General features: G+C 37.5%; 1 protein-coding gene across 2 annotated transcripts in view; it reads right to left on the bottom strand.

The window, feature by feature from the left end:
* Positions 1-25,220, bottom strand: part of DDX10 (DEAD-box helicase 10) — a 286,645-nt gene that overhangs the window by 229,110 nt on the left and 32,315 nt on the right. For both annotated transcript variants that reach the window (XR_456974.1, XM_007452471.1), the window contains exons 10-13: positions 9,686-9,787; positions 8,413-8,500; positions 5,335-5,423; positions 1,953-2,430 (exon numbers count right to left, since the gene is read on the bottom strand). Coding sequence is in view for 1 of the 2 variants with exons in the window: in XM_007452471.1 (XP_007452533.1) it covers positions 1,953-2,430; positions 5,335-5,423; positions 8,413-8,500; positions 9,686-9,787 (757 nt within the window). In the remaining variant the exon portion in view is untranslated. The remainder of the gene's footprint in view (positions 1-1,952; positions 2,431-5,334; positions 5,424-8,412; positions 8,501-9,685; positions 9,788-25,220) is intronic.

Here is a 25,220-nt window from a genome sequence, read left to right as displayed (position 1 = left end):
GATGGATCTAGCAAAATATGTGGTTAAGACATACATGCTTTAAATTATTAAAAAATGCTAAAAGATATTAAAGAAGGCCTAGATATATGGAAAGATATGTCATATATTGAATCAGAAGAGTCAATATTGTTAATTCTCCCCAAATAGATTTATAGATTCAATGCAATCTCAATGAAAATATGAAAAGACTTTCTATAAATATTAACTAGCTGATTCAAAAACTTACATGGAAATGCAATGGTCTAAAAATGCTCAAAATTTTTTAAAATATCAAGTTGGAAGACTAACACTATCTGACTTGAGATTTACCATAAAGCTATACTAATCGTCACCGGTGTTATTTACGAAAGGGTAACTGTATAAAACCAAGTGAGTCAACACAGAGACCTACACGTACATGGTCAACTAACTTTCAACAAAGAGTCAAGGTAACTAGAATGGAAAAAGGACAGTAATTTCAGAAAACAGTACTGGTTCAACTGGACATCCACATGGGGGGAGGGAGGCATTGGAACCTCGACCCTTACTTCACACCATACACAAAAATTAAATTGAAATGAACACTAGCCCTAAACTCAAGTGCTAAAACTATAAAAAGTCCAGAAGAAAACGTAAGAGAAAACCTAAATCAGACTTCAAAAAAACAGATTATTGGTCAAGATATGAATATTAGAGTGAGAATACCTAAATTCAAACTCCGACTTTGCCAATAATTAATTGTGCACCTCACTATTTTATTATCTCTGTATCTCCGTTATTTTCCTCTTACTTGTATAATGACAGAGTACCTACCTATAGGGTTATTCAAGGACCAAATGAGATAATGTTTAGAAAATGCCTAATACATAAAGTACTCAGTAAGTATGTTTGCTACTTTTAAAATTTTTATTTAGTTACTTTAAAAAACACCTATCCAGGGCTTCCCTGGTGGCACAGTGGTTAAGAATCTGCCTGCCAATGCAGGGGACACGGGTTCGAGCCCTGGTCTGAGAAGACCCCACATGCGGTGGAGCAACTAGGCCCATGAGCCACAACTACTGAGCCTGCGCTCCAGAGCCCACGCACCACATCTACTGAAGCCCATGTGCTCCAGAGCCTGTGCTCCGCAGCAAGAGAAGCCACTGCAATGAGAAGCCTATGCTCGCTGCAACTAGAGAAAGCCGCACACAGCAATGAAGATCCAACACAGCCAAAAATAATAATTAATTAATTAATTAATTTTAAAAAACACCTATCCAAAGAGTTCAGGTTCATTTTTCATTCAATTCTCTCCAAAGAAATGATCAAGAATAAGGCATACAAAATTAAAACGAAAATAAGGGAAGGGTGGAGAAACATATTTACTGTGCACCTACAAGTACCCCAGGAAACAGGTGCTTTACCTTGATTATCTCTTTTATTCCTCCTAGCAGGTGCCTAGTGAGAAACAAAGGACCTATGTGAAACTTAATAAACCTTCATAAGTGGCCTTTAAATAGAAGTGCTGGCTTCCTTTTTAAGATTCTGGATTGGTGCCCAAAACCAAATGTCTCATTAAAAGTTTAGAGAAATTGAATTGGTGTAAGGAATATTTATAATTATTTAAATCAGAAAGTAGTATACTAAGAATCACAGTGAAGGATCCTCACATCACAAACCACGAAACCCTATCACCTTATTACTTAATGTTATAATCATGAAACTGGCTACTTTTTAAAACATGCACCAGAAAACCAATAAATGAGAAGATTAAAGCTGTCAACCTCTTAGAATTCCCAAAGTTATGAAAAATGAGAATTCTTTAGCACCTATTCCATCGTTAAAGATGGAGAAAGAGGGAGAGTTCACAGCAAAGGAAGTCATTCTACAAATTTCTCCTGGTTATTTTCCCACAGTTCCCCAAAGGCAACAGGCAGCACGTGGCAAAAAGTGGTAGGAAATAATAGAAGATCCTCCACTAGGCGTAAACTTACCTGTAATGTTTTATTCTCTTTAAGATCCAACCCAAACACATTGTGCCTCTTCACCTTAAAGAAGTCAGCACTGAGGCCATCGTCCTCCTCCTCATCATCATCTCTGTCCAAGAACTGCACAGGAACTTCTTTGTTCTTCTGTGGCTCTTTGTTGCTAGAGACAGACTGAGGTTGAGACCCTTTTGTTTTTCCCAGTTTCTCTTCCATTTCTTCTTCACATTCTTTCTCTTCTTCCTCTTCATCACTAATACCACTAGCCAGTCTGTACTCTGTCCCTTCTGGTATTTTCCCACCTTTCTGGAGAACAGACATTTTCTCATTGAAGTAGGCTCTAAATTCTTCCACTTCATCATTGGTGAGGGAGAGAGTCCTTGGCTCAATTACTTTATTATCTTGACTCACTACCAGTTCTTTGTTGGATTGTTTTTGCATTTTCTGAAGAAATCTTACCCGTGGTGCCACAGCAAGACCAAGAGACCTTAAATATGAGCAAATGAAAACAGTTATCTCAGCACATTGATGGTGTGTTTATGAGTTTATTATGAAATGGTTTCTCAGGAGTTGAGATTTTTGGAAATTTTTTTTTTAAGAAAATGTTCCTCTGAGATACAACTCAATCTTGACACGTTAGGTGATCTAAAAGATAATGAATACCTGTCAGAAAATATTGGAGACACCCCATTTTCCATTAAGATGGTAACACAGTTAACAAAATAAAGAGCATGAGACCAGAAGCAAGGGAACAGTTCAACTACTAAATCTGCCTATTTCCAGTATAACTCTCTCAGCGTCAGTTTTCTCAAATGTGAGATAACAATACCTACCAGGCCTATCTCATAGCTGTTATAAATATCTGATGTACTAACTATATGAAAATACTTTGTAAAATATAAATACTAAAGCTGGAAAAGACATGACCATGAAAGAACAAAACACAGTTCTCTGCAATGAATAAACTCAAGTATTATCATCCTCCCTTCTAACACACATAATGTGGCACAATCACTTCTATAAAAATGGATTTTTAAACTTGAGACCAAAAAAGAAAAAAAAATCTTATTTTCTCCTTCTAAGATCAAGATTTACTTTATGGTCAGGTCTTTCCTAGCTTCTAAGTTCCCACAGATGGATTGAAAAGAAACTCTTAAAGCAAGGCCTGCTATAATAAAAAGCTAACATTAGAAAATGGACCGACTGCCTTTTTCCTATAAGACACAATTCACAGAAACTAAGAGGTGTGGTTGTAAAACCTGGATTCATAAATAGAACTGTTGAGGTTAAAATCCTGGCTCTGTCACCTATTAGCTATATGATCAAAGGACATTATTAAACCTCTCTATACCTCAGTTCTCTCATTTGCAAAATGGCATGACAAGAGTTACCTACATTATAGGGTCATTATAAAAATGAGTTCACAGAGCAATGCATCTAAAATAGTGCCTAACACACAGGCAGCCACTACTGAGCACTTGTCATTATTACTGTTATAGGGGATACAGTTAGGATCACAAACTCAATACGCATCAGAGCATTTCTCTCAATGTATTACAGTTACATTTACATGTCTTTCTCTGCTACTAAACTTGGACCTCCTTTAAGGTAGAAATACATAACCATACATCTATAATTTTTTTTTTTTTTTTTTTGCAGTACGCGGGACTCTCACTGTTGTGGCCTCTCCCGTTGAGGAGCACAGGCTCCGGACGCGCAGGCTCAGCGGCCATGGCTCACAGGCCTAGCCGCTTCGCGGCATGTGGGATCTTCCCAGGCTGGGGTATGAACCCGTGTCCCCTGCATCGGCAGGCGGACTCTCAACCACTGCGCCACCAGGGAAGCCCCACATCTATAATTTTAATGCCTAACTCAATGAACTAGATATATTAGGTATTTAAAACATATTTCTTTAATATTCAAAAGTATTTTACTAATATAAATAAATAAATAAAACATATTTCTTCAGTAAAATAGTTTTTTAAACCTTTATTTTATACTACATACATAGCACTGTTTTAGGTATCAAAGGCTTCTAAAGGAAATTATAGATCAAGGAAATTATACATCTAAAATCCACAAAAATTAAATGAAAACACCAAGTTAAACTGTACCAGTAATTTAGGCTCAGAATTTAACTTTCTGCTTCCCTAAGCATCACCAACAAAAAGCAAAGGTCTTCAACTGTAAACAGATGAGATTTACTGCCATCTGTGGCAACAAAATGTCCTCTAAATATGGCCCTGCAGCATTAAAAGACCTGTGCCTCTCCTGTTTGCTAATATCTCAGCTATGTCAATGAAAAAACCAGGAAACCAGGATAGAATTTCATGAAGCATAAAAATCAGCTAATAACCTAAACCATGAATCATATTCAGAAATTTTAAAATTCGTAAAGAGATAAGCAAACAAAAACATGTTATTCATGGCATGTGATTTTCCATCCATTATCTAAACAAAAAGTCAGTGACCTTACTTTGTTATCTAGCAAATTAAATGGCTCTAAAATGTTACAACTGACAAACCTGTTATAATGAACTTGCAATCTAAAATGAAGAATGGAAAACAGCAGCTCACTCCGATACAAGTTTTTATTAGACTCAAAGGTAAAGGTACTCAAATTCCTGGAAAGCAGGCCAAATACACAGACCTTGCTTTGAAAGTACATATTTCATCACAGACTAGGAGATTTCAATCTGACATTCAAAGTATGAGTAACCTTAAGGGTGCTTCTATAGGATTTTGTCAATGCTTTTCCCACAGATGGGACCCCATTGAAAAACAGATGCTCCTTCTTTATACCTGAAAAGATTAGGAAAAAAAATCCTTCAACTACTAAGCCAAAACAAGACCAAGAGTTCCGTTTTCATAATAGTAACCACAATTACTAAAGAGAGACATTTTGCCATGGTAACCTTGAGCACATGTAAGAAACATCAAGACACAAAGAATATCCAGGCAATAAGCAGCATGGGAAACCAATCTAAAAGAAGGGAAGAACTGACAAAGAGACTTGCATCCAAAGCATAAAAAGAACTACAGTAAACCAAGCCAGCTTTTTAGAAAACAAGAGGGCTACATTTAAAGATTTCAAAGAATGCTTGTCAATTGCTCTCCATCTCCTTTAAGCCCAAACTACAGGAAACTGCCAGTGCAACTTTCAGGAATTCATACTTACAAGTAAGAAACTTCTTCCTGACTGAAATTCCTGACTGAACTGAAAGCTCAACAAGTTTTCTACAGTTTATATAATCTTTTTCTCTGCAAATCTTCAACAGATTCTTTTAAGGTAAGGCACAGTGGTTTAAACTAAGACTCTCAAAACCAGGTTTCAAACAAATTCCCTCTAACTTTAAGGATTCACAAACAAAACTATAATATGAATACTTACAGGGCATATTCAGGTATAGGTAACTTGCTCACATCAAATATTTCCTTATCCTTCATCAGATACACTGAACGTATGTAAGAGACAAAACACTGTAAACATAAAAGGTTGAAGTGTAAGATATATACTAGTCAGAAATGGAAAATGAATTTTAACTGAGATAAAAAAATTAAAGGGATAAATTCAACAGTAGTGAAAAACCTCAAAAACAGCTGAGTAGATGTCATCCCACAAAAACAAAAAAACCTACCTTTTTCGAATTGTAATATTAGGAAAGACTTTAAATTTGGTTTCATCAAGCCAACTCAACATAAAACATAACCTTCTCAAAAAGTTATTCTAGAAGTTAATATCATTCAGGTGCATTAATAGGGAAAAACACAGGCTTTGGAATAATACAGTTGAAATCTGAGCTCCACATCTTACTAGCTGAGCAAGTTTCTCATTTCTCTGTCAGTTTCCTCATCTATCAAACATAATATAACAGTACCTTCTACTTAGAGTGTTGTGAGAATTAAATGAGAAAAATGCATGTAGAATACTCAGCATTTCTTCTGGAATACATTAAGTACCAATGAATACCAGTTATAAGTAATAATTATTACTTGAAAACATCCTTTGACTACTACAACAAAATAAAATTTTACTGTACTTATATTAAGCTTAATAAAATCATAACAGGAAAAGTTTATTCCTAAAGCTTTTTCTTTTTTATTATAATTTCAAGTAATTAGCTGTCATTATAATTTCAAGTAATCTGTCATTAACTTGTAATATTTTTCTTCTGTTTGTGCTAAAAAAAAAAGAAAGTAAACTATCTTTATACCAAGAGCTATTACAAACTAAAAAGTAAACATGGTCCTGGATCCTCTGTCAGTCTGTAAAATAAACAGGCAGCAAAGATGGTGAAACATATGTAAGCAGGAGTTTTATTTTTTTATTTTAAAATTAATTTTTGTAAAGTATATTTAATTCCCATTTCTATATTTCCTAAACTTCACATTTTCTCTAACTTTACACTAATCCTTTCTTCAAACCATTTACACTAATCTTCAAACCATTTTCCCTGTCTCCACAGGCATTAAAATGAATAATTCAAGGATAATTTTTCCCCCTACAATCGTCCACAGAAATCATCCTGGTTGCTTGTTTTTGTTCTATCCAGATTATAATAAAAGCTAGAAAATCGCTTCTATGAAATTAGATAGCTTGCTGCAGCTGACAACAGTTAGCCGTTCTGCTAAACCATGCGTGACACCCAGTAAATCACACCATTTATTTCAATGTGCTTTTCTATAATCTTATTCTGGAAGGCTCATTTGTTATACGCAGAAACCAGTGAAACGACATCCTTCCAGTGTTTCATATGTCCTGATTCATAATAGAATGACCTAAGTATGCACAAAGTCATGACATCAGAATTCATGTATATTATTTTCAAATGTGCATACTACTTCCAAAGCTTCTAAAAGATTTAACTCCTAGCTTAAAGTATGTCTGCTAGGCAAAACATGCACACAAATGTTTCCATGCCTAAATATATGCCCAAAAAACTAAGAAAAAAAAATCCGTTTAAAGACCCTTTTCATTAGATTTCAGGTGAAGTGAGCTTACAGAAGTTTAACTACGCACAGTTCATTATTTGGTTCTCTTATACTCTGGAACTTCTCCTGATGTACCATGGAAGTTCTGAAGAAAGACCTGGATTTAAATCTTAGGTCTGCCACTTAATAGCTACATCACCCTGGACAATTTTTAATTTCCTCAGCTCCTACTTTCCCATCTATAAAATCAAATCAATATCACCTACCTCACAGGTTGTTGGCAAGGTTAAATAACACAATGCATATCAAACTGTCATGTAAAAAAAAAAAAAAAAACCAAACTGTCAAGTAATAGGGTCATGCTGCAGCTAAGTGCCTAGCACATACTAAACATCTGAATTTTAGCTTTCATCATTAATGTTGGTATTTTAAACACAGTGACAATAATTTGATAAAATATAACCTAAGTTAATTTTTTAAACATAAGATCTTCTCTTTAAATAAAACTTCTTTGCTTAGAATATCCAGTTTCAAAACCATCACACAAAAGACTGACTACTGACTTTCTGCTCAGGCTCCTCTGTCTACTGAGGATGCCCTTCCCATTGCCTCCTCTTTATTTTCTTCCTCCAATCTCTGAATCCCTACTCTTTAACTCATTGTTGAGTTATCGGAGATGCAGATGTAGATATCCTATGTAGATCTCGTAACTAAAATATAAGTAAACGAGTGCTGAAAATGAAGAACTTCATAACAGGGACTCAAATATTTGTCAATTCAAAGACTGGACAGCTGTAAGCACAACGCAAAATAATTTCACATTTTCCTTTTCTAATGAATCTACTGCTGGGTACTCTAAGAACTAAAAAATAAGTATAACTAAAAGTGACAATTCTTTGTGTATTTGCTAATCAAGAGGATTTCTAAATCCAAAAAAAGCAGTTTGGGAACACTGTCATACTTATAGATTAAAATCTCATTCCTAAAGAGAATTTAGCAAGAGTGCTATGCTTTCTAGAAATTTAACCTAATATATTAATTTTACAGTCAAGAAAGTACAGTCAGAAGTTAATAATAACTTTACTGAAGAAATCAAAAGTTGATAACCTTATCAAGTATATTAGAAATCCAGCCATTGTGCACTTAAATATCACTGAGTATTCTCCATATGTCTGACAAGACTATGGACAAATAATAGACATCTTTCCAAGTTACTATAAGAAATGTATACTTTTAGGACTTCCCTGGTGGTCCAGTGGTTAAGACTCCACACTTCCACTGCAAGGGATACGGGTTCAATCCCTGGTTGGGGAACCAAGATCCCACATGCCACGCGGTGCAGCCAAAAATTTTTTTAAAAAAAGAAAGAAATACATAATTTTTTCAAAGTTAAAGAATAGGTTAAACTTACCTGAACTTTATACTACCTGAATATCTGAAGCATAACTATGCAACCTAGAAGTAGTAGAAAATGATACAACATAACTTTATTATATGCTCTATTCCACTGAAGGTATCAAATTCAAAAATGACTTACCCTTTGAGCTCTTTCTTTTAAATCTTGATCTTGAGCTAAAAGTGATTCCAATTTTTTCTGAATGTCTGTAAGTTTTTCTGGATTGATTCTTTTGTAACAAAAAGATAAAGATTAAACTAAGACATCTCAATTTTAGAAACTGAAAACAGTACACAGCATTTTCTATTTTCCTCAGTATTTTTAAAATCTTTAACATTATTTCTCATCTATGACCCAGATTAGACTGAAATTACACTAGACAGAAATTTGACTCTGCATATTTTGAATAATGCAGAAAAAAGAAATGTAAAATTGACATTTTCTCTAAACAACCCATACTGAGTGAGTGAAAGATTAGGTTAACACCACAATTAGCAATGTTCACTTCTTAAGTCTTTAAGGATAGAAAGTAGCCTCTTGTGGGAGGTGGATCATCAATGAACTGAAATAAATGAAAGCAAACGTCATTTTTATACGATTTCCGTTTTCATTCAAATACCATAAAACAAAAGTCAAATAATAAACAAGTAGTCAAGGATATAAATATTGTTTTCCTTATCTAGAAATCAGGCATAACATAATAGAATGGTTACTTAAATCTTCCCGGGTTTAGAATGAAAATTACAGGAAAGAATGTCATTCTTACAAGCATCTATTCTAGGTTTCACAAAGGAAATTCCACTTGTTTCCCTGATTTTAGACTGAACAATTTTGCTCCTGAAAAGCTGGAGTGGTAATAGGTGGTGGCAGATGAGGTGTTTTTTACTTTTTTTAATTACAGAAAATATCAAAATATACAAAGGTAGAAAACTTTCACTCAGCCTCAACAATTATCAACTCACACCCAATCTTGTTTCATCTAAACTCTTATCCACTCCTCCACCACATCTAACCACCCTCCCAAGTTACTTTCCTCCAAATGAAAGCAGGGTGTTTCAAGGGCCCCAATATAAGTGAGACTACAATCAATTCTGCTGACAGTCTAAATAACTTCAATGACAGGAGAGGACAATCCTCTGAAATAGACAGACAACCCCAAAAATAAGTTCATCTAAGAGGTTTAATTCTTTCAACCATCAATGCCTCCTGATGCTAACAAGGTCTCTTTTTCATCTTGTTTTCTCCGATGACAGTCTTCTAAAAAAGTTGTTAAAAACAAAGCAAACAAAAAAGTCCAAAATCATACAGCAGAAAAGCTGAGAGGGAGGAGGGAATTAGGTATACATAATTAGGCATAATAATTTCATGCCTTCATTCTTCTAACAATAATATCAAGATGGCAAATAGTTCTTACTTGATTTCCTTCACAGGCACTTTCTTCTGAAGAAGCTGCTGCACCATCCCTTTTTCTTCTGAGGGAAGCAAAATTAATAAAGCTTCACCATCCTCTTTGTACCTAAACAAAAAACAAACAAAATCCCTTCCACATTAATGCAATCTGCACTTTACATTTTAACAGTATGATGAACAGGTAACAAGAAAGCAAGTTCACCAAATTAGTAAATATGAGGAATACCATTTTTTTTAACATCTGTGACAACAGAAAACTAGGGCTCTTGAACACCTTTTTCAAAATTCATCACTAGTTACAATTCCCATTGATTTTTAGGCTATACCACAGTAGAAGAAACAAATCAATTAAGAAGAATTTCTTAAATAACGGTTTACCTATAGCAAGGAGACAATTTCTCATTCAAGTCACAAGACTAATGTAATAAAATTAATCATTTAATAAACATGGCTCCCAATACATTAAGGAAATCTAATTATCTTCCTGGAAATTTTTCTTCTACCTTAGGAATAACATGGTTCAGAGTTCAGAGGCATCAGTTATAAGGAATGGATCTCTGCTCCGCTGGAAAACTTACTACCTCTAATCCATGATTTCTCTTCCTTCACCTAGTATATAGGTGCACCATCAAAAATTTCTATGTAAGTGGGCCATAAGGCACCCCATAGTCACTTAAGCTTCTTGTGCTACTTATATACAGATTTCCTGGACACCTTAGATATTACGTGAAAGCAGTAAGACAGAATAGAATCAGGTGTTTGTAGAAATTTCTTAAAGACAAAGCATTCTCTTCAGGTTCATGCTATAAATATGAGGGGCAAATAAATTTTTATAGTTAACCAAATAAACTATTTACTGAGAAACTTTGTGCCAGGTATAAATTGTGAAGAACACAAATAAATAGAAGATGAATATCCCTGCCTTTAGTGATCCAACAATATGGTTACCAGAAAAGACAAACTCACACAAAAGCAAGAGACTCAAAAAACAGTCCCAAAATGGTAAATCACCAAGTGCCAAAGGATAACCACTGGCAATAAAGCGCCATGAACTCAGAAGTGAAAGGAGGACACTAAGGGTTAGCCAGAGAAAAAGTGAAACATGTCACAGCAGATGGAATTTGAGGTGGGCCTTAAAAATGGATAGAAAGGGAAAAGCTAAGGTATTCCAAAGAGGAAAAATGGCATGAACAAAGGAGCAGGAACCAGAAAATACAAGACAAACACAGAGTAAACTAAAGATAGGAGAAATTCAACCGAAGCCAGTGTATGTAAGTGCACAGTAGGAAAGATTGCCGGAAGGTACATGAGAGTCTGGTTTTAGAGGACCTTGGATAAGTCTGTAGAGAGACCAACTACCACTGTATATAAGCAGACCTTTATCACTGTACACTGGAGGGAAACTGACTTTGTTGACTTATTGTCAATCCAAAGACTGAAGAGCAATTTTTACCTCACATGTTGATTTCAAAATTCTATTCCTACACAAAAGGGTAAAAAAACTTCAGTGTAATACCATTACAAAAGTATGTGTGTTTATATATTTTTATGTGTACCCAGACACATAGAAAAGTATGAAATAAAACATCAAAAGTATTAAAAGGTTAAAGTTAATTCATAAATTTAAAAAAATTAAGGGGCTACTATATACCAGGCACTGAAATAGAGTGATAAAACAGATACAGTTCTGGCTGTCACAAGAGCTTACAGACTATTAGGGATAGACATAAAACCCGTAATAACAACAAAGTGATATGACTGCTACAGTAGACATATGGGAAGCTACAAGAACACATAACACAGAGCTCTACACAATGTGCTCTAGGAGTTTAAAAAAAAAAAAAAAATGCCCTGAGAAAATGACATCTTAGAGCTGAGATTTAAAGAACAATTAGGAATTAGTCAACTGTTAGGGGAGAGTCAAGTTTTCCAGGGGGAAAACAGCATTTGAGAGAGTCCAGTGGGTAGTTTTGTCTACTTCGTGCTTGTTTGTTTATTCCATGTTTTCTAAATGCTTGTGTATTAAACAGGGAGATGAGAGTAATTAAGCATACATTTACTCCTTTTACAAAGAATCTGTTTCACAACTGAAAAACTTCTTCACTGTATTTTAATACAGACTAGTATGATTCAAATGTTTCATCTTAATTTACTATGAAGAAATATGAATTTAAAGCATTTCCCCTAAGCACTGTTGGACTAAACTGTGAGCAGAAATTATTAGTCTTTGAAGTAGTGAGGTACCTGAACAAACAAGATATCTGAGAGACATCACAACTACTGAAATTCTAAAATTTTACCAAGGACAGGGTGAAGGTCAAAGAGGACACAGATCAGTTAATACTGACTCACTATGTATGCACTTACCAAATACCCTCAAAGCAGCCTGGCTCTTGAAGTAAAATCAGTTACCTTCATAAGTAAAAAAGCTTATTTCATGTGGCACAAAGAAAAACAATTAGGAATAAGGGAGATGAGTGGGTTGAAGGATAACAAACGCTTTTAACATTCTACATCCAAATTCAGAGATGGAGAAAGAAAATAAAAAGGCTTCCAAAGTCCACTTAGGCCAGAGCTGTAGCAAAGGGGTAAAGAGAAATCTCTAGGATATCAAAAAGGAATCCAATGACGTTCTCAATCTTCAGACTGACTCATAAGCAAAAATAAGCCTAACCATCTACATCTATCTTATCTACCCATTCATGTATCCAGGGATAATCTAGGAGGATAAGTCACGAGTAAAGTCACAAAGGGGCCATATTCAAACCTTTAACAGAATATACCTAACAGAATATACACATAAAAGGCTAAGGTTAAGACAGACTGCAACACTGAAATTTAGAAGAAAAAGATTCCCAAAGGAAAATGGAAAAACATGTCCAAAGTCAAATCCCACAAAGCAAGCATCTTTTAATAAAGATCATCACTGGTTATTTTACCTATTTTACATCACACATCTTTTCCCAGAAACAATGTAAAGCACAAATTATCTCCCACATACCAACACCCAAAATTTTCCAGTAAGCTTTTATTTCAAAAAGAAAAGCACTTTTAAAACAGCATAAGTACATTTGCCTCCCTTTTTAAAAAATGCTTACAAGAATAATCTATTTACCCATGAGCTAGCTTTTATATTTCCAAAGCAATATCCAAGACCCAAGGCTAAATATATGCATAGAGAAATAAATGTTCTTCATAAGACCTACATTTTAAAGTTCTATATATTTAGACAGATTATTTTAAGAAAGTCTGTAGGCATCAAAAAAAAAAAAAGCCCTGCATCTGAAACAAAACAAAAAGTCTCATTTTTACCATCAGTGTTAATACCATCAGTTACATTTATGTAACTCTTCAGAATTTATGATAAGCTTCATTTTACATTAATTTGCCAATCTTAAAAGCAAGCAACCAATAGAGGAAGCAAATAAAAAAGTTCCGGAAACGCCAAGAAATTGGCCTAAATAAATAAATAATCAGCTGATGACTACATAATGAGCTGATGACTACACTTTCAATTCCATACTCCTTTTCAACTACACCAGGATTCTGTCCGGAAAGAAGGATCCTCAATAGATTGACCATAACTGTCTGATATCAGGGAACTTACTTCTACACCCTACAGCTCACTTGTATCTCTAGCTAAATTAGGAGATCGAGACCACTGACTCTTGGATCCCAATGGTAATTCTTCCAATGAAATAACCTTGAAACAATATGGCCAGAGGAAGGGAAAAAGGCCTTGCCACTCTGGCAATAGTTTGCCTTCTACCCAAGAACCATTAATCCTCCAATTCAGATTCCTCAACACAAACTCCATTCTAGTTGAGCCTTTAAATGGCCCTTAAACCTTGCTCACTCCTACCTTCAACAACTGCTGCAGCAGGATCTGACAGTGTTCACAACTGCCACTCTGCGTTCTCCCAGCCTGGTTCTCCAGGTTATCAATCAGGTTATAAAAGAATGTTTAGAATGATTCGACTTTTGTAATTTAAAAATATATATATACAAACATACACGAAAAAGAAATTTTTCTAGGTGGTAGAATTTGGGTGGTTTAACTGTTTTGCCTATTGTCTCAAATTTGTATAATAAATAAGCATTTCTTTTGTAATAAAACACAAGTTAGTAAAAACTTTATAAGCTTTAAAACTCTACATCTAACTCTTACCTTGTTTAACACAGCCTAGTACTACCAATATTAGTGTATTCTCTTATCTTGACCATTAAATTAACATGTATGAATTTGACTTTCAGACCTAACATATATCGTATGTACCTAAAAGCTGATGACTAAATATTTGGTGGGTGAAAAAATGCAAACAAACCACTAGAAGTTGCACTAGCAGATGAAATACTGGATTTGGAATCAACAGAACTGATTTCAAGTCCCAGTTCTACTATTCATTAGTTTTATAACCTTGGATAATGAGTCATTTTATCACTATATATTGCATTTTCTTATTTATAAATTATACAGTTTGAGTGAGACGATCTAGGTCCCTTTAGAACCTTAATTCTACACCTGTGACTGTATTAATATACTAGTTATTGTTCACAATACAAGTATGATCAAGAGGTGGAGAAATGGAGACAACTGTTGGTCACACTCTGCTATTCCACAGCCCTTCTCTCTTTTGTCCCCGCCCTGTGTCTGCTTCTATTCTCCCTATGCCTTAGCCTTACCTGTGGCAACCAGCCCCAAGAGTTCCTATCACTGTGGGAGGACAGTGCAGTCAGCCATACAGAGGCAGACAGACAGCCATAAGAATCAGAGTCCAATTGTTCTGCTCCTCCTGCACAACGTGGTACAAAGCACAGCTTATTCCAGGATCTAAAGATACTACACTAGATTTAAAAAAGAAAAAGACAGACTGGGAAATATTCCAGGAAAGATGAAGTCATCTGCAGCCTAAGATCTTAGAAATACAAACAGGTATACCACATAGGCTCAACAGTTTGACAAATGAGGTTCACCATAAAATAACTGGAAAGAAACCAAGCTGGCTAACATGCATTGCATGGAAAGCTTCTAGCAAACTGAGTAGTATAAGGATCTATGAAGTTCACAGGGTAAGGGTAGAAATCATTAAACTCTGTCAGCTCTGTCCTCAGAAAAGAATTTTTTTTTGAAAAAGACTAAAGTTTTAATAGATTAAAAATAAAAAGAAAACCTATAGAAAACTGGTATTGATCCTACCTAAAATTATACTTTTAGGAACCTGAGAGATATGATCAATCCCATTTTACAAGAGAAGAAACTGAGGCTTAAAGAGGTTAAGAACACAAGTTCAAAGGGAACACAGCCATCAGGTGACAGAGCCATGTCCAAACCTAAACTTCTTGACTTTTAAGGACAGTGTTTGATCAACTATGGGATATCTGTCTCTCACAGTCCAAATAAAGAAGGAAAATGCATATATTTTTAGTTTATCCTCATGACCATGAATGGCAGCAAACTTAAATAGAAATATCTACTTTCCTTCTCCAAGTACCTGCCTTTCATACATTCTAGAAGCCCTGCATGTAAGCAACGGCCACTAGACTTAATTAAATGAAAATGGCTAGTTTGGGGCACACTGACAAGAACATGAGCTGTAGAGTCAGAAAGACCCAAGTATAAACCCCAGCCATGGTACTTCCTGAGTGATCTTAGACACATTTTACCTCACAATCTCTGAGAAACAGTTTTTTAATAAGAAGACCTCTCTCATAAGGTTATTATAAAGGCTAAATGAGTTCATTCATATTCACCCAGCTATGTGTTAGGAAGTGAATGGCTAAGCCACAACCCATCATTCACTGTGGAGGTGCAGAAGGGGGCAGGGAAGAAGCTACCCTGGCCAAAAAAACAAGTGATGTAGTCAGACCTCCTCGTAAACATACCAATGACAAGCCTCCTGGGAAACAAACATGGTAGATCTGCTAGCATGAGAGTCCTCATCTATGAGATACTAAGATGATGTACCAGGTTTGTTTACAGTCTATGCATTTAAGGAGTAGGTCTCTGGGATCAGCTCTGTAACTATACCAGTGGCCCATCTGTGTAAATGATAAACCTCATATATCGCTTAGAGACTCTGAGGTTAATCTGGGCCACAGCACACCCTGATGTGGCAAGAATGCACCTGTGGAGCTGTAATGGAGGTCCCAGACCTCTTCCTGCCTTCACCTATACCGCGTGATTACCTTTGTACTTGAAATTACATACTAGTGAAGTTTGACATTAGGTGTGGTAGGCAGCTTCTAAATTACTGGCTCCCAATACAGTAAGTTCCCTACACACAAATCTTCAAGGTGCGAGCTTTCAAAGATGTGAACGTGCATTCGCGTATCCAATCACGTAAGTTAGTTCATGTGTCTGGCGTACATTGTCATATGCATGCATCCTCTACAAGTGGTTGTGCTTTTGTGTACTTTACTGTACAGTATTGTATAGAGTACAGTAATACTGTACAGTATCGTTATTTCAAGCTAGATCTGCAAGAGGACGACTTCATTGAACCTTTTGCTGTACAACACGAGGAGCTTACTAATGAAGATCTGATGGAATTGGAGGCCCAGAGAAAGGATCAAAAGAGACAAGAGGAAGAAGAAGTAACTGAAGAACCGAAGAGATTCACGAGGCAGGAAATAGCAAGGGGATTTTCTTTATTTGAGGAGGCACTGATACGTTTTTCAGGCATAGGACCCTAACGTAGAACGGTACTCAAAGATTGCAGCAGCTGTTCAGAATGCAATCCAGTGCTACCATGTCATCTATGATGAGAAAAAAAAAGCTACTACCCAGACATCACTGGATTGTTTTTTCAAGAGGGTAGAGAGAGTTGAATCCAATAAGGAACCAGAACCTGTGCCATCAACGTCAGGCGTGAGTGAAACTGCAGCTTGCCCTACGTCTCCCACTGCTGACAATCGTGCAGCTCTACCATCTCCCACCTCCTCTCCCTCCTCCAGTCAGTAACTCTTCTTGTACTTCTTGTACTATACTCTTCTTGTACTATACTACTGTACTCTTCAAGGCACTGTACTGTAAGATTTAAAATGTTTTCTTTATTTTTTGTGTTCGTTTTTTACGTATTATTTGTGTGAAAAGTATTATAAACCTATTACAGTACAGTACTATATAGCCAATTGTGTTGGTTGGGTACCTAGGCTAACTTTGTTGCACTTACAAATTGGACTTATGAACGCGCTCTCGGAACGGAACTCGTTTGTATGCAGGGGACTTAACTGTAATCTGGGCCCCCTGGCCAAGATGAAGTGTTGACACTGCTCTTGGCAATGATTTTTTGTGTGTGACACCAAAAGCAAAGGCAACAAAATCAAAAACAAACAAGTGGGACTACATCAAACTAAAAACCTCCTGCACAGAAAAGGAAACCATCGACAAAATAAAAAGGAAACCTACTGAATGGGAGAAAATATTTGCAAACCACATATCTGGTAAGTTCTAAAATATTCAAGGGGGCTTCCCTGGTGGCGCATTGGTTAAGAATCCGCCTGCCAATGCAGGGGACACAGGTTGAAGCACTGGTCAGGGAAGATCCCACATACTGTGGAGCAACTAAGCCCATGCGCCACAACTACTGAGCCTGCACTCTAGAGCCCACAAGCCACAGCTACTGAGCCTGAGTGCCACAACTACTGAAGCCCACGTGCCTAGAGCCCGTACTCTGCAACAAGAGAAGCCACCGCAATGAGAAGCCTGTGCACCGCAACGAAGAGTAGCCCCCGCTCACCACAACTAGAGAAAAGCCCGCACGCAGCAACGAACACCAAACGCAGCCATAAATAAATAAATAAATTTTAAAAACCAAAATAAAATAAAATATTCAAGGAATTCACATAATAGCAAAAACCAAAGACTCTCATTCAAAACCTGAGCAGAAGACTTGAGGAGACATTTTTTTCAAAGACATACAAATGGTCAACAGATACATGAAAAGGTTCTTAACATCACTAATCATCAGAGAAATGCAAATCAAAACCACTATAAGATATCACCTCACACCTGTCAGAATGGCTATTATACAGAAGACGGGAAATGACAAGTGCTGGCAAGGCTGTGGACAAAAGGGAACCCTTGTGCACTGTTGGTAAGAATGTAAATTGGTGCAGTCGGTATACAAAACAGTATGGAGGTTCCTCAAAAAAATTAAAAATAGGTGGAGCTGGGGAAGATGGCGGAAGAGTAAGACGTGGAGATCACCCTCCTCTCCACAGATACACCAGAAATACATCTACACGTGGAACAACTCCTACAGAACACCTACTGAACGCTGGCAGAAGACCTCAGACCTCCCAAAACGCAAGAAAGTGCCCACGTACCTGGCTGGGTAGGGCAAAAGAAAAAAGAATAAACAGAGACAACAGAATAGGGACGGGACCTGCACCAGTGGGAGGGAGCTCTGAAGGAGGAAAGGTTTCCACACACTAGGAAGCCCCTTCGCGGGCGGAGACTGCGGCTGGTGGAGGGGGAAAGCTTCGGTGCTGTGGCAGAGAGCACAGCAACAGGGGTGCGGAGGGCAAAGCAGAGAGATTTCCGCACAGATGATCGGTGCCGACCGGCACTCACCAGCCCGATAGCCTTGTCTGCTCACCCGCCGGGACGGGCGGGGCTGGGAGCTGAGGCTCGGGCTTCGGTTGGAGCGCAGGGAGAGGACTGGGGTTGGAGACGTGAACACAGCCTGCAGGGGGTTAGTGCACCACGGCTAGCCGGGAGGGAGTCCGGGGAAAAGTCTGGACCTGCCAAAGAAGCAAGAGACATTTACATCTTTGTTTCCTGGTGCGCGAGGAGAGGGGATTAAGAGTGCTGCTTAAAGGAGCTTCAGAGACAGGCGCGAGCCGCGGCTAAAAGCGCGGACCCCAGAGACGGGCATGAGACACTAAGGCTACTGCTGCCGCCACCAAGAATGCTCTGTGCGAGCACAGGTCACTCTCCATACCTCCCTTCCGGGGAGCCTGTGCAGCCCGCCACTGCCAGGGTCCCGGGACGCACGGACAACTTCCCCGGGAGAACGCACAGCATGCCTCAGGCTGGTGCAACATCACGCTGGCCTCTGCCGCCGCAGCCTCGCCCCGCACTCCGTACCCATCACATCCCCCCCGCCCCGCCTGATAGAGCCAGAGTCCCCGAAGCAGCTGCTCCTTTAACCCCGTCCTGTCTGAGCAAAAAACAGACGCCCTCCAGCGACCTACACGCAGAGGCGGGGTCAAATCCAAAACTGAGCCCCGGGAGCTGTGAGAACAAAGAAGAGAAAGGGAAATCCCTCCCAGCAGCCTCAGAAGCAGCGGATTAAAGCTCCACAATCAACTTGATGTACCCTGCATCTGTGGAATACATGAATAGACAACGAATCATCCCAAATTGAGGAGGTGGATTTTGAGAGCAAGATTTATGATTTTTTCCCCTTTTCCTATTTTTGTGTGTATGTCTATGCTTCTGTGTGAGATTTTGTCTGTATAGCTTTGCTTCCACCATTTGTCCTAGGGTTCTATCCGTCCGTTGTTTTTCGTTTTTTCTTTAAAAAAGAATTTTTTTATTAATAATAATCTTTTATTTTAATTATTTTATTTTATCTTACTTTATTTTATTTTACCTTCTTTCTTTCCTTCCTTCCTTCCCTCCCTCCTTCCTTCCTCCCTCCCTCCTTTCTTTCCTTTCTTCCTTCCTTCCTTCCTTCCTTCCTTCCTTTCTTTCTACTTTTTCTCGCTTTTATTCTGAGCTGTGTGGAAGAAAGGCTCTTGGTGCTGCAGCCAGGAGTCAGTGCTGTGCCTCTGAGGTGGGAGAGCCAACTTCAGGACACTGGTCCACAAGAGACCTCCCAGCTCCACATAATATCAAAAGATAAAATAGTGGAAATAACTACTGCAGAGCAGAATAAAGAAAAAAGAATGAAAAGAACTGAGGACAGTCTCAGAGACCTCTGGGACAACATTAAACGCACCAACATTCGAATTATAGGGGTTCCAGAAGAAGAAGAGAAAAAGAAAGGGACTGAGAAAATATTTGAAGAGATTATAGTTGAAAACTTCCCTAATATGGGAAAGGAAATCGTTAATCAAGTCCAGGAAGCACAGAGAGTCCCATACAGGATAAATTCAAGGAGAAATACGCCAAGACACATATTAATCAAACTGTCAAAAACTAAATACAAAGAAAGCATATTAAAAGCAGCAAGGGAAAAACAACAAATAACACACAAGGGAATCCCCATAAGGTTAACAGCTGATCTCTCAGCAGAAACTCTACAAGCCAGAAGGGAGTGGCAGGACATACTGAAAGTGATGAAGGAGAAAAACCTGCAACCAAGATTACTCTACCCAGCAAGGATCTCATTCAGATTTGATGGAGAAATTAAAACCTTTACAGACAAGCAAAAGCTGAGAGAGTTCAGCACCACCAAACCAGCTTACAACAAATGCTAAAGGAACTTCTCTAGGCAAGAAACACAAGAGAAGGAAAAGACCTACAATAACGAACCCAAAACTATTAAGAAAATGGGAATAGGAACATACATATCGATAATTACCTTAAATGTAAATGAATTAAATGCTCCCACCAAAAGACACAGATTGGGTGAATGGATACAAAAACAAGACCCATACATATGCTGTCTACAAGAGACCCACTTCAGACCTAGAGGCACATACAGACTGAAAGTAAGGGGATGGAAAAAGATATTCCATGCCAATGGAAACCAAAAGAAAGCTGGAGTAGCAATTCTCATATCAGACAAAATAGACTTCAAAATAAAGACTATTACAAGAGACAAAGAACGACACTACATAATGATCAAGGGATCGATCCAAGAAGAAGATATAACAATTGTAAATATTTATGCACCCAACACAGGAGCACCTCAGTACATAAGGCAAATACTAACAGCCATAAAAGGGGAAATCGACAGTAACACATTCATAGTAGGGGACTTCAACCCAACACTTTCACCAACGGACAGATCATCCAAAATGAAAATAAATAAGGAAACACAAACTTTAAATGATACATTAAACAAGATGGACTTAATTGATATTTACAGGACATTCCATCCAAAAACAACAGAATACACATTTTTCTCAAGTGCTCATGGAACATTCTCCAGATCATACCTTGGGTCACAAATCAAGCCTTGGTAATTTTAAGAAATGAAATTGTATCAAGTATCTTTTCGACCACAATGCTATGAGGCTAGATATCAATTACAGGAAAAGATCTGTAAAAAATACAAACACATGGAGGCTAAACAATACACTACTTAATAACAAAGTGATGACTGAAGATATCAAAGATGAAATCAAAAAATACCTAGAAACAAATGACAATGGAAACACAACAACCCAAAACCTATGGGATGCAGCAAAAGCAGTTCTAAGACGGAAGTTTATAGCAATACAATCCTACTTTAAGAAACAGGAAATATCTCAAATAAACAACCTAACCTTGCACGTAAAGCAATTAGAGAAAAAAGAACAAAAAACCCCAAAGTTAGCAGAAGGAAAGAAATCATAAAAATCAGATCAGAAATAAATGAAAAAGAAATGAAGGAAACAATAGCAAAGATCAATAAAACTATAAGCCAGTTCTTTGAAAAGATAAACAAAATTGATAAACTATTAGCCAGACTCATCAAGAAAAAAAGGGAGAAGACTCAAATAAATAGAATTAGAAATGAAAAAGGAGAAGTAACAACTGACACTGCAGAAATACAAAAGATCATGAGAGATTACTACAACCAACTCTATGCCAATAAAATAGACAACCTGGAAGAACTGGACAAATTCTTAGAAATGTACAACCGGCCAAGACTGAATCAGGAAGAAATAGAAAATATGAACAGACCAATCACAAGCACTGAAATTGAAACTGTGATGAAAAATCTTCCAACAAACAAAAGCCCAGGACCAGATGGCTTCACAGGCGAATTCTATCAAACATTTGGAGAAGAGCTAACACCTATCTTTCTCAAACTCTTCCAAAATATAGCAGAGGGAGGAACACTCCCAAACTCATTCTACGAGGCCACCATCACCTTGATACCAAAACCAGACAAGGATGTCACAAAGAAATAAAACTACAGGCCAATGTCACTGATGAACATAGATGCAAAACTCCTCAACAAAATACTAGCAAACAGAATCCAACAGCACATTAAAAGGATCATACATCATGATCAAGTGGGGTTTATTCCAGGAATGCAAGGATTCTTCAATATACGCAAATCAATCAACATGATACACCACATTAACAAACTGAAAGAGAAAAACCATATGATCATCTCAATAGATGCAGAGAAAACTTTCAACAAAATTCAACACCCAATTATGATGAAAACCCTGCAGAAAGTAGGCATAGAGGGAACTTTCCTCAACATAATAAAGGCCACATACGACAAACCCACAGCCAACACCGTCCTCAATGGTGAAAAACTGAAAGCATTTCCACTAAGATCAGGAACAAGACAAGGTTGCCCACTCTCACCACTCTTATTCAACATAGTTTTAGAAGTTTTAGCCACAGCAATTAGAGAAGAAAAGGAAATAAACGGAATCCAAATCAGAAAAGAAGAAGTAAAGCTGTCACTGTTTGCAGATGACATGATACTATACACAGAGAATCCTAAAGATGCTACCAGAAAACTACTAGAGCTAATCAATGAATTTGGTAAAGCAGCAGGATACAAAATTAATGCACAGAAATGTCTGGCATTCCTTTACACTAATGATGAAAAATCTGATAGTGAAATCAAGAAAACACTCCCATTTACCACTGCAACAAAAAGAATGAAATATCTAGGAATAAACCTACCTAAGGAGACAAAAGACCTGTATGCAGAAAATTATAAGACACTGATGAAAGAAATTAAAGATGATACAAACAGATGGAGAGATATACCATGTTCTTGGATTGGAAGAATCAACATTGTGAAAATGACTCTACTACCCAAAGCAATCTATAGATTCAATGCAATCCCTATCAAACTACCACTGGCATTTTTCACAGAACTAGAACAAAAAATTTCACAATTTGTATGGAAACACAAAAGACCCCGAATAGCCAAAGCAATCTTGAGAACAAAAAATGGAGCTGGAGGAATCAGGCTCCCTGACTTCAGACTATACTACACAGCTACAGTAATCAAGACAGTATGGTACTGGCACAAAAACGGAATGATAGATCAATGGAACAGGATCGAAAGCCCAGAGATAAACCCATGCACATATGGTCACCTTATCTTTGATAAAGGAGGCAGGAATGTACAGTGGAGAAAGGACAGCCTCTTCAATAAGTGGTGCTGGGAAAACTGGACAGGTACATGTAAAAGTATGAGATTAGATCACTCCCTAACACCATACACAAAAATAAGCTCAAAATGGATTAAAGACCTAAATGTAAGGCCAGAAACTATCAAACTCTTAGAGGAAAACATAGGCAGAACACTCTATGACATAAATCACAGCAAGATCCTTTTTGACCCACCTCCTAGAGAAATGGAAATAAAAACAAAAATAAACAAATGGGACCTAATGAAACTTCAAAGCTTTTGCACAGCAAAGGAAACCATAAACAAGACCAAAAGACAACCCTCAGAATGGGAGAAAATATTTGCAAATGAAGCAACTGACAAAGGATTAATCTCCAAAATTTACAAGCAGCTCATGCAGCTCAATAACAAAAAAACAAACAACCCAATCCAAAAATGGGCAGAAGACCTAAATAGACATTTCTCCAAAGAAGATATACAGACTGCCAACAAACACATGAAAGAATGCTCAACATCATTAATCATTAGAGAAATGCAAATCAAAACTACAATGAGATATCATCTCACACCAGTCAGAACGGCCATCATCAAAAACTGTAGAAACAATAAATGCTGGAGAGGGTGTGGAGAAAAGGGAACACTCTTGCACTGCTGGTGGGAATGTGAATTGGTACAGCCACTATGGAGAACAGTATGGAGGTTCCTTAAAAAACTATCAAGAGAACAACCATATGACTCAGCAATCCCACTACTGGGCATATACCCTGAGAAAACCATAATTCAAAAAGAGTCATGTACCAAAATGTTCATTGCACCTCTATTTACAATAGCCCAGAGATGGAAACAACCTAAGTGTCCATCACTAGATGAATGGATAAAGAAGATGTGTCACATATATACAATGTAATATTACTCAGCCGTAAAAAGAAATAAAATTGAGCTATTTGTAATGAGGCGGATGGACCTAGAGTCTGTCATACAGAGTGAAGTAAGTCAGAAAGAGAAAAACAAATACTGTATGCTAACACATATATATGGAATTTAAGAAAAAAAGAAAAATGTCATGAAGAACCTAGGGGTAAGACAGGAATAAAGACACAGACCTACTAGAGAATCGACTTGAGGATATGGGGAGGGGGAAGGGTAAGCTGTGACATAGCAAGAGAGTGGCATGGACATATATACACTACCAAACGTAAAATAGATAGCTAGTGGGAAGCAGCCGCATAGCACAGGGAGATCACCTCGGTGCTTTGTGACCACCTAGAGGGGTGGGATAGGGAGGATGGGAGGGAGGGAGACGCAAGAGGGTAGAGATATGGGAACATATGTATATGTATAACTGATTCACTTTGTTATAAAGCAGAAACTAACACACCTTTGTAAAGAAATTATACTCCAATAAAGATGCAAAAAAAATTAAAAATTAAAAAATTAAAAATAGAACTACCATGTGATCCAGCAATTCCACTTCTTGGTATTCATCCAAAGAAAAGAGTAACAATAACTCAAAAAGATATATGCACACTCATGTTCACTGCAGCATTATTTATAATTGCCAAGATACGGAAGCAACCTAAGTGTACACCAATGGATGAATGGATAAAGAAGATGTAGTATATATATACAATGGAATGTTATTTTGCGTTAAAAATAATGGAATTTTTCCATTTGCAACAACATGAAAGGACCTTAAGGGCATTACACTATAGAAAATATGTCAGGAGCAGGTGGGGCAAAAGTAGACTTAAAAATATAAGTGAAATAAGTCAGAGAAAGACAAATACTGTAAGATCTCACTTATATATGGAATCTAAAAACAAACAAAAAACCAAGCTCATAGATACAGAGAACAGACTGGTGGTTGCCAGGGCCTGGGGGCAGGGAGTAGACAAAATGGGAGAAGGGGAACAAAATTTCAATTATAAAATAAGTCATGCGGGCTTCCCTGGTGGCGCAGTGGTTGCGAGGCCGCGTGCTGATGCAGGCGACATGGTCTGGTAAGATCCCACATGCCGCGAAGCGGCTGGGCCCGTGAGCCATGGCTGCTGAGCCTGCGCGTCCGGAGCCTGTGCTCCGCAACAGGAGAGGCCACAACAGTGAGAGGCCCGCGTACCGCAAAAAAAAAAAAGTCATGCAGATGTAATGTACAGCGCGGTGACTACAGTTAATAATACTGTACTGTATATTTGAAAGTTGCTAAGAGAATAGACCTTAAAAGTTCTCATCACAAGAAAAAAAAATTCTTTATGTATGGTAACAGATTAGACTTAT

Source organism: Lipotes vexillifer, unplaced genomic scaffold, assembly GCF_000442215.2.
Source record: "Lipotes vexillifer unplaced genomic scaffold, Lipotes_vexillifer_v1.1 scaffold162, whole genome shotgun sequence".
Lineage (NCBI taxonomy): Eukaryota > Metazoa > Chordata > Mammalia > Artiodactyla > Lipotidae > Lipotes > Lipotes vexillifer.
This window is presented reverse-complemented; position numbering and strand designations above follow the sequence as displayed.